The 12,882-nt window shown below is 39.3% G+C and overlaps 1 protein-coding gene across 5 annotated transcripts in view; it reads right to left on the bottom strand.

Moving 5' to 3' along the window:
- Positions 1-12,882, bottom strand: part of LOC138965405 (zinc finger and SCAN domain-containing protein 26-like) — a 122,801-nt gene that overhangs the window by 42,919 nt on the left and 67,000 nt on the right. The window contains exon 4 of one of the 5 annotated variants that reach the window (XM_070337552.1): positions 1,627-2,875. The exons of the other annotated variants lie outside the window; for them this stretch is intronic. Coding sequence (XP_070193653.1) covers positions 2,330-2,875 — 546 coding nt within the window. The 3' untranslated portion in view covers positions 1,627-2,329. Of the gene's footprint in view, positions 1-1,626; positions 2,876-12,882 lie in introns of those variants that run through there. 5 annotated transcript variants of the gene reach the window in all.

Genomic DNA, 12,882 nt, shown 5'->3' with positions numbered 1-12,882 from the left:
TCATTAAACCTCAAAACATTTCAGTAAGTGGTTTAGACAAACACCTCGGACATGTGAGGGTGACTGGTTTGTAGCTGAAGAGTTTTTTTCTAAAGTGTGTTCTAAATACAAATGACGTACTGGTAATGATGTAATGAGTTGTTCTAATCTTGTTCTTGGAACTCTTGCTGTTCCAAGCTTGTTCTTAGCAAGTCTTGGTGACGAGAACAAAGACTATCAATGAAATCTTTAGAAATAACCTCTGACAACGACGACGATGACGACGACGACGACGATAACAACAACAACAACAAATGACATCGACGACAACAACAACAACAACAACAACAACAACAACAACAACAACAAAAACAACAACACGAGAACAACAACAATCACGACAACGAACATGACAACAACAACACCAACAACTACGACGACAACTACAACGACTGGGTTATGATGACATCACCAATGATTTATCAAATGTTCAGTGTCAAGGCTGTTAAAAAATCGTTAAATCCTATTTCTTCACTGATTCTTATGAAATTTTAAAGGTAGGTTTGTTGTCCCCAACTTATTTTCACTCCATACTTTTCCAGAAGAAAAACATAATTTTGGCAGTTAAAAACCGTTAAATTTCAATTCTTCACCGATATTTATGAAATTTTGTGGGTAGGTTCGTTGTCCCCAACTGATTTTCACTCTATACTTTTCCAGAAGAAAGACATAATTTTGGCAGTTAAAAAACGTTAAATTTCAATTCTTCACCTATCTTTATGAAATTTAGTGGGTGGGTCCGTTGTCCCAAACTGAATTTTAAGACATACTTTTCCAGACAAAAAACCTTATTTTTGGCAGTTAAAAACCGTTAAATCTCAATTCTTCATCGATATTTATGAAATTTTGTGGGTAGGTTCGTTGTCCCCAACTGATTTTCACTCCATACTTTTCCAGAAGAAAAACATAATTTTGGCAGTTAAAAACCGTTACATTTAAATTTTCACCTATCTTTATGAAATTTAGTGGGTGGGTCCGTTGTCCCAAACTGAATTTCAAGACAAACTATTCCAGTCAAAAAAACTTATTTTTGGCAGTTAAAAACCGTTAAGTCTCAATTCTACACCGATATTTATGACATTTTGTGGGTAGGTTTGTTGTCAGATTTGACATGATGGCAGAATTGAAAGTGTGAGATATCCTGATGTTTCACAATTTATGCTGCATAATTCAGCCCCATAGGCGCTTGAATTTTAGGTGGAGTTGGGTTTTTTTTCAGCCCAAACCAGTAACCCCCACATGGTTTTCATGTCCCTTTCTGAGAGACTTCAAGAAGTTTCAATTTGACGTCATGATTAGCCTGCCGCATTAGCAAGTATGAAAACACGTCATCGATGACACATTTTAAGACAGAGAGAGAGAGAGAGAGAGAGAGAGAGAGAGAGAGAATCATGTACACACAGATGGACGACTTCGCTTGGGGTATGTACTGCCCGGCAGTACACATCTACTTTATTTATTAAATGATTTGTTGATAACTAACACAGTAATGAAAGAAACATTTTGATATTTGCACTGTTCCGATTTCCGAAAGGGTGACACCCCCCCCCCCCCAAACGCAACCCCTTAAAATGCTAATAAGTCCTACAGCGAATTACTTCATATTTGATGTCAATTGGCTTGAAATATAGGATGAGTTCAAAACGTTTTCATATGAAATAGACTTTTAAGCTCTTTCGAAAATGTTTTCCAAACTCGGGGATTTATTCAAAAGCACGAGGTCACTGAGAGGTAGCCACACTAAGTGATATATATCATCACTCAAGATGTTTACCTGTTGGTTTGCTGAACGGCATTGCATACAAAATGTATGAGTTGAAACAGTAATTACAGAGATTGTGGAGGATTTCAGTCGGACGAGGGGTGCTACTGCTCAGTCAGTGTTAACCCTTACTGTTGAGGCAATCACCAAATTTGAAAAACAAAAAATAAATTGCACGTGCAAAAATCAAAGCCCCTTGACCTTGACCTACATACTTGCAATTGTGTTAAATAATCATTCCACATCTGAAGCTTGTGTACACAAAATATGAAGGAATTTATTGAACAGATGCAGGAGTTGCAGTGTTAACATTTTAGTGAGTTGCATATTGTTGGGTGACCCTGCATTGACAGCGATAGAAACAAAACCAAAGTTAAACCATTTAGCTTCAGTTTTATCTCGACAAGTTTTTCTGTCTATGAACAAAGATGCGCGGTATTAATAAATGTGATCTTTAAGTTTCAACTCTTCTTATTTCCGATGCCAGTGACAGAAGCAAAACCAAAATGAAATCATTTTGTTTTATGTTTATTCCGGCATTTTTTTTCTGTGTTTGAACAACGAAGCGCGGTATTTAAATCTCTTATGACAAAACTCACACGCGTACCTGGCAGCCCCTGCTTCGTGGCCTTTCTCATGTTCTTTCAAGTACCTCGCAGAACCAAAAAATGCGCCACAGACGGTACACTGGACGGCTTCTTTGTGCGAGGGGTGAGCGTCACGAACATGTCTGGTCAGGGACTTTTTGTAGGCGAACTTTGTCTGACACGTATCACACTGAAACGGTTTGATTCCAGAGTGCGAGTTGATATGCCCAGCAAAGTCCAGTGTGCAATGAAACTTTTTGGGGCAAATCGGACAGACCATGTGAAGCGGCTTTCCTTGTCCGTGACAAAGACGCACGTGTCGTCGAAAGCCTGAGTAGGTGCGCGCTGGAAACACTTGCCCACATCCAGCGCATAAGTGGTCCTTAGAAAAACGAGGTGGTCGTGGTTTTACTTTTACTCGACTCTCTTCTGCCTGAACGAAACTGTCCATCCACTTGTCAGAAACCCCTCCAGACTGAGATTCCATCTGAAAGCAAACCGGTGTTACGATATCAATGTTCGCCTGAAACGAGCTTTCGCATTCGGTGTATAGCCGAGACTGAAATGTTGTTACCCGGTCAAATAAAAGAGGTACACTTATTTGAGGGAGAAAAGCATGTCAATTTCTTTCAAGTGAAGGAAATCGGTGGCGAAATTGAATAGATTTCACCCCAAAATTCGATTCCTTTGAAAACGTTTACCGTGTGATTACTCGAATGAGAAGGGAAGGATTTTGCGATGAAGGACGTTTCTAAGTTAAAATACCCTTTTATTGCTGAACGAATTTGACCCCATAAATAGTAAGTACCTAAGGTTGATCATCAGTAGTCTACTTTGGTAGGGAAGGGGGGGGGGGGGGGGGGTCATCAGAGAGGAGCTTGAATGACTCAACAAGGTTCTCCCCCGAAATCGGCGTATGCTGCCTAAATGGCGGGGTAAAAACGGTCATACACGTAAAAATCCACTCGTGCTAAAAACATGAGTGAACGTGGGAGTCTAAGCCCATGAACGAAGAAAGAAAAGAACTCAACAAGGCCAAATGCGAAAGCTGTATTCAAGCAAAAACTGACATAGCTACACCGGCTTATTTCAAATCCTAGTCTTTGTACACACTTTCTATCTTGTATGCTTTGAAATGGATATTCTTCCCAGAAACAACGAAATCTATCGGATTTTACTTGTTTTAAGAGTTCACTCGGATAAAAAAAATAATATCATGTTCTGATTCCTTATTGCAAAAAAGGTCAACAATTCCACGAGTGTTCGGGGGAAATATTCCTTGTACAATCATGCGCAACGTTGACTGAACTCACACTTTGCAATAGCTTGAGACAACATCACCAACACTAAGCACAACTACTACTCCAGAGTGAGCCAAACTGTCTACTCCAATTCTGTTCTGTGTGTGCTACGTCCTGCACTGCAAACATCGCGCACAATATTGGCAGAAAGTTTTACTGCTGCTCATTTTCCTTTCGGATTTGTAAGCTGACGTGTCATCGGAAAAAACAGGCGCAGAGCTACGAATCAGAACAAGGCACTGAAGGAAAGTGATAATATGAATAAGCGGTAGTAGTTAATATGATTCGATTCGACTAAGTTCAAGGCATGGGTATCACTTGACGCCAGAAACAGCTTAGACTTAGTGTTAGACATGGGCACGCCTCAGCGCCATACAAACGTAACATTCTAGGCTTTGTGTCAAGTGTTCGGAAGACCTCAGGCCCCTCTATTCGGGGTCCAAACGCTGGCCGCATCGCTTCTTGTGCCTACATAGGCTGGTTCGGTTCTTGTACTTCGTGCCACACTTTGGACACTGGTAATAATGTCCATCCTTGTGAATGACCTTATGCCTACGCAGATTATCTTTGTTCCAGAAGACTTTACCACACTCATCACAAACGACTGGCCGTGGTTCTAAACAAGGATGACTTGCAAGAGTCCTCTCGCTAGCGTATGTACGTTTACATTTACGGCACTTTATGCATTGTTTGGTGTCTAGGCTGGTCTTCTCAACAACTCCCTTCATGTCGCATCGCTGCTGGTGTCGAAATACGCCGGATCGGAACTTGTAGGCCTTGCCACAATGAGGGCACAGGTTGCTGCGTGTCTGCTGGTGACTGATACTATGGTCACTGAGAGATCGTTTGGTCGTGAACACTTTGCCACACACGTCGCAAATAAACGTACGCTGTCGCTCACTGCCAGGGCAATTGTGAACTGCAAGAGATCTCTTGCCTGAGTACGTACGTGCACATTTCGGACACTTGATGCGCTTTTTGGTGTGTACTTGGGTGAAGTGCGATTCAAAACTACCCTTTTCAACAAATCGCTTTTTGCAGACGGGGCACGTGTGGGGTACATGGCTGTCTTTGATGTGCGCGATTCTGCGGTGTTTGCTCAAAGAACGGCCGTGCCGGTACGTCTTTCCACATTCAGGGCACAGAAATGCTAACCTGCTAGAACGCTTTTTTGGCCTGCTCAGGGATGTAGGCTGAGCATCTCCTTCGAGCTGGGTTGAAGACTTAACGTGAGGTTCAGCACTGGTCGAAGATATCGGGTTGAGATTTCCCGCCTCATTGAATCTGCTGGTACCGACATTCAGTGGTATTGTAGTCACTTTGGGTACCGCACTGGTCGACGGTAAAGGGTTGTGTTTGCCCATGTCATCCAATCTGCTGGTACCGACATTCACTGGTATTGTAGTCACTTTGGGTACCGCACTGGTCGACGGTAAAGGGTTGTGTTTGCCCATGTCATCCAATCTGCTGGTACCGACATTCAGTGGAATTAAAGTCACTCGGGGCACCGCACTGGTCGACGGTAAAGGGTTGTGTTTGCCCATGTCATCCAATCTGCTGACATCGACATTCAGTGGGATTAAAGTCACTCGGGGCACCGCACTGGTCGACGGTAAAGGGTTGTGTTTGCCCATGTCATCCAATTTGCTGACATCGACATTCAGTGGGATTAAAGTCACTCGGGGCACCGCACTGGTCGACGGTAAAGGGTTGTGTTTGCCCATGTCATCCAATCTGCTGACATCGACATTCAGTGGGATTAAAGTCACTCGGGGCACCGCACTGGTCGACAGTAAAGGGTTGAATGTACCCTTGTCATCCAATTTGCTGGTGGCGGCATGTACTTTCAGTGGCATTGTAATCACGTGGGGCTCAGCACAGGTTGATGGCGTCGAGTTGTGAGTACCCGCACAGTCCAATGGGGTGGCATCGCTTGCGTCCACCGTACTGCTGGCATCATGTTCCGACAGCTCCACCTGGCATATAGAATGGGACGTTTTGACTTCAGTGTGGAAGTGAGGTTGAACCGTCTATGTTAGTGATTTTACAGACATTAAAAAAGCTACCCAAGTTATGTTATTGACGCCACTGAGGCGCTGGTTTGGTTGCAACCATTCTACGGTTTCTTGTGTGTGTCACGTCTTGAATGATTGTGTAATTTTCAGGGGGTTTCTCTGTTTACTATGGCGTGTGTTCCAGTTACATGTTTTATAAAAACACTTTTACTTCTCCCATTGTCATTATTTGCATACCCGATGTGTGGGGGTGATTACTTATAGGTGCTCATTACTAGTATTAAATAAAACACAACTGAGTGAACTCTAACAGGTTAAGGAACAGATTAAAATCGCTCGAGGGACTACCAAGGAAGACACTGCCCTAAGGTCTCTACACCGACCTGATGTATCATGAACTGACTTCAACAAGAACGGAGAATGTCTTTCCCATATTCACAGAATGCAACAATGAACGGTTAAAAAAAAAAACACCAAGAACAAAACAACTCTACATTGTACAGTACCCGGCAAAAGAAACAGTTGATGAAAAGGTAAAATAAGCAAACGATTAAATAATATGCACTAATCATACAGCCAGTAAAATATCCTCCGCGAATCTGTCTTCCTTTTTTATGTACCTTATCTGGTTCATATTTTACGACAATTTGAAAATGAATACACGCATGCAGGAAAAAAATAAAAAATATGGGTAGCGCCGTATTGTATGGCAGCTCGCTTTTACCAGGGAGAAAGCAGCCCGAATTTCCATGAGGGTAACCTCACTGGACTGTAAATCTTATCCAATCCAATCCAATCCAAATCACTTGCAACAGTGGGTGCGAATGAGTTGCGTTTCTTTTGCCGGGTACTGTACTGCTATTTGGTAACACGTACAAAAGCATCAGACTCTACTCATCCTCATCAAGAATTCCTGACAGGCACTACAGCATATATCATGACTGGAAGAACACCGGACCCACAGTGCTGCATCGATTGGATCAAAATCACCATCAATGCACGAGACTGAGACAAGAGGCGAAGCCTTCAAGGCTCACGTAAGAAATAGACAAACAGTAACACAAACTCAATCACTCCGTCACACATACACACCCACACACACAGTAAGCTTAGGTGACACTGTGCAAGAAAGAGAGACACTAGATCTAGATCTGTCTGTCTGCATGTAGCCTACTTACAGGGACACGACTGACAAATAGTCTCGGGCCGCTCAAAATAACAATGACCGAGACCACACACACCACGCGAGAGAGAAAGACTACAGGGAGGCATGCCGTCATGATGCATTAATTGACGTCAAACACTTTTGACCGTGACGTAATCTTATGCGAGCTTTATCCATAGTCTTGGATAACCACTCACACATAGACTCGGAAATGTTAAAGTTTCTACCACAGACATACACACGCACAAACACACACACACACGCACACGCACAGACAGACAAAGTTACGATCGCATAGGCTACACTTCGTGAGCCAAAAAACTGGTTTGTGAATGACTTCTGGTGAAGTTGTGTGTGTGTGTGTGAATAGAATAGAATAGAATAGAATATAGAATAGAATAGAATAATGTTTATTGTCATGAACCAGTAAAGTTATTGACACAACAAACAACAAATAATAATAATGCATTATACAATGCTAAAACAATCCGTAACAAATTTGCCAAGACGAACTTGAACTTCGTCTTCTAAAAATAAGTTACTTGGATTTTTGTTAGCATATTTCATATTGATATGTGAAGCATCTTCTTTAAATTCATCCCTTAATTTAACATATTTATTGCATTTATCTAGAAAATGTATTTCATCTTCTATGACATTGCATTCAATACAAAGACGATTTTCTTTAGGGATATTCTGATGTCTTCCACTTTCAATTTTTAGACAATGTGTGCTAGTCCTTAATCTGCTTAACATCTTTCTGTGTTTATTATTCTTAATTTGTATTAAGTATGACTGCATTTCGTAAGATTTACTGATCATAGAATAAAACTTAAGTCTGGAATATGTATCTGATTTTTCTTTTGTCCAGTATCTTATATATTCCTCTTGTTGTTTTTTGTCAATGGCAAACTTTAATTTGTGTACATTTAATGTAGATTGGTTATGCCAAACGTGACTAAAACCTAAGTTACAAAGAGATTGTCTAACAAATTGTAGCCATGGCGTTTCTGTCGGATGGTGCAACATTGAGTCATATAATTGATGTATATACGAATCTTGTTTGGAGTCTAGAATATGCGCCCAGAATGCTATTGTTTGTGATAACATTTTTAATCCTAAAGGAAACCTTCCTAATTCCCCCAGTACAGGTATCCACATAGCTTTTCTATGAACCCCAAGAAGGAATCGACAAAATTTGATATGAACAAATTCATGAGGAGTTTTGCTAGATAAACATGATCCAAAGAAATGATCAGTATTTGTTTGTTTTATTTTATTATTAAACGTAAACGGATACCAGATTTCAGCGCCATATGTTAATATCGGATTTACAAGTGAATCAAATAAATGTATCATTGTGTCTATTTGCACGTTTTGATTGCTGAAAATTCTGCGGAGGGAATGTGCTGCTTTATTTCCTTGTTTACTTAAATGATCTTGAGCTGTATCAAAATTTCCATTCTTGTTGAATATGACCCCTAAATATTTATATTGATCTGTTACTTTGATTACATCAGTTCCACATTTAAATATTGTGTGCATTTTTGGATTTATATGACAAAATACTATAATTTTTGTTTTTTCTATGTTAATTTTCAAACCCCACTGTAGGCAATAGTTATTTAGATAATCTAACTTATTTTGTAATCCTATTTTTGATTTTGAAAGAAGTACTAGATCATCTGCATACAGTAGACACGATATTTTTGTATTCTGGTTAATGTATGGCGAATCAACGTCAGGCATTCCATCTGTTATATCATTAATGAAAATATTAAAAAGAGTTGGGCTTAATGTATTTCCTTGATGTACTCCTTTTTTAACCAATACATCTGGTGAATATCCACCTTGCATTTGTGTGCATATCTTTGTATTAATATACATGTTTTTGATTATATTGTAGCATTTACCTCTTATGCCAGTTTTGTATATCTTAAGTAAAAGTGCATCATGCCAAACGTTATCAAAAGCTTTTTGAAAATCTACGAAACATCCATATAATCTACCATTTTTAGTATTGATAATATCGTCTACAATTTTCTTCAGAATGAATATTTGATCCATCGTTCGGTATCCTTTTCGAAACCCAGCTTGTTCTTTTATCAAAATATTCTTTTTTTCTAAAAAGTTGTTGATTCTTGAATTTATGATTTTACAAAACAATTTTCCCAAATTACTACTAAGAGTGATTCCTCTATAGTTACTCGGATTCATTGGATCTCCTTTTTTATGCAATGGTACACTTATTCCAGTCTTCCATTCTGTAGGATAGTTACCACTTGTAAGAATAATGTTGAATAGATTAACTAATATTTTAGTCATATGATCTAAACTTGCTTTTATAATTTCATTGGTTATTCTATCTTTTCCGGATGACTTCTTATTTTTCAACGTTTTACATTCTTTTTTTTAATTCTTTCTCTGTTATGGGGTCATCTAAAATAGGTGTATAACAATGTGTATGCATCTTCTTTAATTCCTCATTTACTATGTATTTTCTTTCATCAGAAACTTTAGTTTCTGTTCCTATCAATTTCTCTAAATGATCAATCCATTTCATTGGATTGATTGCACATTTTTTAGTTGTATTGACTTCACCCATCGTCTTTAAATCTTTTAGAGTTTTCCACATAGCACTTGGATCGTTATTAAATTCGTCATTCAATTTCTTTACTAAATTATCTTTAAAAATCCTTTTCTTTTTCTTTAATATTGCTTTGTATTTTTTTCTTTTTGAGTAGTATTTCTGACATAAATTTACATCATAAGGGTATCTATTTAGAGCATTTAATAATGATTTTAATTCTCTCCTTTGTAAAAAACAGTCACTATCGAACCATTTTTTATGTTTTTTATTCTTTTTCGTAAAATTGCGGTTCTTGATTTTCTTGTTCAAGCATTTTTTTGCAGCCGTGTTTAGCATTGCTGTTATTTTGTCTGTTAAATTGTTAACACACTCGTCTGAGTAATATTTCTCTTCACATGTATGCATTGTTTCAATTTCGTCGTTTATGTTCTGAAGTAAATGTTTCATGTCTCGTGTGTCTAACTCCTGTTTGAATTTAACTTGTGAATTGCTGTCCCACTGATATATTATATCTTCTGCTTTTCCTTGGTTATTAATTGAACATTTATTATGTTTACAATTGATGTTAGGTTTAACATTGGCATTTTTGTTTTTGAACGGAATTCGAATTCTTAGTTCTAAAGGACAATGATCTGAATATACAGTTAAATCTTTTACTTTCATATGTATTACATCCTTGATTAGTTCCTGAGAACAAAGAAAATAGTCTACTACACTACAACCCTGGGGTGTATAACATGTGTATCGCCCACTTAAATCTCCCAAGGACCTTCCATTAAGTATATACATGTTATTATTATGGCACAAATCTATCAACCTTCTACCTTGTTTTTGTATGACCTTATCTGAAGAATGTCTTTCATGTAGATAGTCAAAGCAATAAGTCGATGGCAAAGAATACCTAAGACTTTCGCTATCTAACTTTAGATAATCGATCAGTTCACCCGTTCTTGCATTGAAGTCTCCGCATAAGATCACGTTACCTTTGGGTATTAATTCATCTAAGTCATTCTCTAACTTGTCCCACAATTCCTCAGTAAAATCTTTTCCAAAGGATGACGATTCGGGCGGAATATATACACACCCTAAATAAATGTCGTGTTCTTTGTTATCCTTTTGAACTTTCAGCCAAATAATGTCACTGTTGCTTTTTTGTAGGATTTGGAAGTTTGAAGATATGTTTTCTCTTATGAATAAACTAATACCCCCAGAAGCACTGGTTGCATTTGTTCTTCTCTTTCTATAAAAGTGACGTTTTACAAATCCTGATAGAAATACTTCTTCGGCATGGTCCTCGTCCAGGTGCATCTCCTCCAGCATAATAATGTCATATCCACATAAAGATTGTATAACGTTATCATCCTGCAATTTGTTGGTTGTTTGTCCGTCGATTGTTTCTTTATACCCTTTTAGGTTCCACGACAAAACATTAATACTGAATGTACTACTATCAAACATGTATGGTTTGTATGAAAAGTTACCTTCGTCGTAACACTAACATTTTTGAAAGAATCGAATACGTTATTAACGAACAAAATATCTATCACGATATTATTAAAAGAAATATCTATCGCGTGGTCGTGGTTGTGGACTCCAGTTCCATGGTCTCATCATGTGAGGATGCATGAAGGCTGAATCTCTCTTTGGTGGACTATGATGATGTCCACTCCATCTTCCATTGCTCTCCCATGTTCTCTGTCTTCCCGTTTGCTGGTGTCGTCGTTCAAATGGTGGTGGGCGAGACTGGTGATGAAATTGGCGATGATAATGACCCGTATGTTGTTGGATTGGTCTGGCAGCTTGGTGTTCTGAGTGATGGTTTCCCTGCCTTTCCCACAAAATATGGTCAAGGTGTTGGCCAATGTTTCTTGCCAGGACTGCCGCGCCTTTCATCGTTGGATGTATTCCGTCTCTGTTCGACAGCGAATATACGTTTTCATGTGAGACAAAGGAAATTCCTGTCTCCGCCATGTCTGCTGCGCACACAGCATTGAATACCTCTCGTTGAGTGTTCAGATCCATTACGTTAGTTGGAATGATCTTACTCACGACAACCTTGGCTTCTTTGAATCGCTGTTTGGCTGCCTCCACACATTTGGTCATCATTTTTGCCGCTCTCTGACCTTTTTCTTTCTTGATGTCATTCACCCCGACATGAAACATAATTGCATCTGGAGTTTTGTGAATGTTCTCCACTGTTTCTTGGCAATCCTTGATGTTCACTACATGTTTTTTTACTATCTTCAGACCGTACGTTTTTTGCATTCGGCCTGGATCGACATGTTTCAATACACTGTCATGAATGAGGTAGACTGTTGGTAGAGAGTTTTCTTCCTCTCTGTGCTCTTGTCGCGACAGGTTTTCAAACACAACGTCTTCCTGATCTTCATCTGAATTGGACTCACTCGCTGTTGAATCAACAAAGTCAAAAGAATCTTCACGGCGATGTCTTTTCAACACGCTGATCGGGCTTTTGTTTTTCTTTTTTACACGAGGATTTCTTGATGACGTCAGATTGTTCGATGTTGTTGACGTCATTGCCTTTTCGGCTTCATGGTCTTTGTTTTCCATCTTCTCGTATGGCGATTTCGATGTTATATCTCTGACTTGATCAACCCTTTTATTCACCTCTATTCCTGATGACGTCATTGGTTTTGTGCACGACTTTTCTGGTGTCATTTCGATGCTGATGTCATGGTTCATGCTTCCATTCTTTTGAGGTTGGCACGTGGTCTTTGGAACCTTCTGTTTTTTCTCATGTAGTTGTTCTTTTACGGATGTGCTGTACGTAAGGATATCTGAATACGTCGTTTGAGTTGTCACATCTTGTTGTCTCGTCTTGGGGTGTGTCGACAACATGTCAGTCAGTTCCTTGTGTGTGTGTGTGTGTGTGTGTGTGTGTGTGTGTGTGTGTCCACCTGAAGAAGTGCGTATGATTTTTGAGTTTTGTTGTTGTTGTTGTTGCTGTTGTTGTTGTTGTTGTTGTTGTTGTTGTTGTTGTTGTTGTTCCTGTTGTCAGTCCTGCTGTTGTTGCTGTTACATTGGCCGCAAAATAAATCAAATGATCATGCGGAAGTTGCTGGAAGTCCTTTAGCTCCAAATGTTTCAATTTAATGCTTTTACTTTTGTTAGTGAGGCAAAGAAAAGTTGAGAAGGCTCCGTGTACGAACAGAGTAACAGACTTCCGACTATACGAGCGCACGTACATACCTACACACCTATACTTGTACTTGTATGCATTATTGTTTGTGCAGAAAATACTCTATCTCTCTCGATCGCTCTCGATCGCTCTCTGTCTCTCTCTGTCTCTGTCTCTGTCTCTGTCTCTCTCTCTCTCTCTCTCTCTCTCTCTCTCTCTCTCTCTCTCTCTCTCTCTCTCTCTCTCTCTCTCACACACACAACTGCTGCTTCGGGAGCAATCAT

The sequence above is a fragment of the Littorina saxatilis genome, linkage group LG4 (assembly GCF_037325665.1).
Source record: "Littorina saxatilis isolate snail1 linkage group LG4, US_GU_Lsax_2.0, whole genome shotgun sequence".
NCBI lineage: Eukaryota > Metazoa > Mollusca > Gastropoda > Littorinimorpha > Littorinidae > Littorina > Littorina saxatilis.
This window is presented reverse-complemented; position numbering and strand designations above follow the sequence as displayed.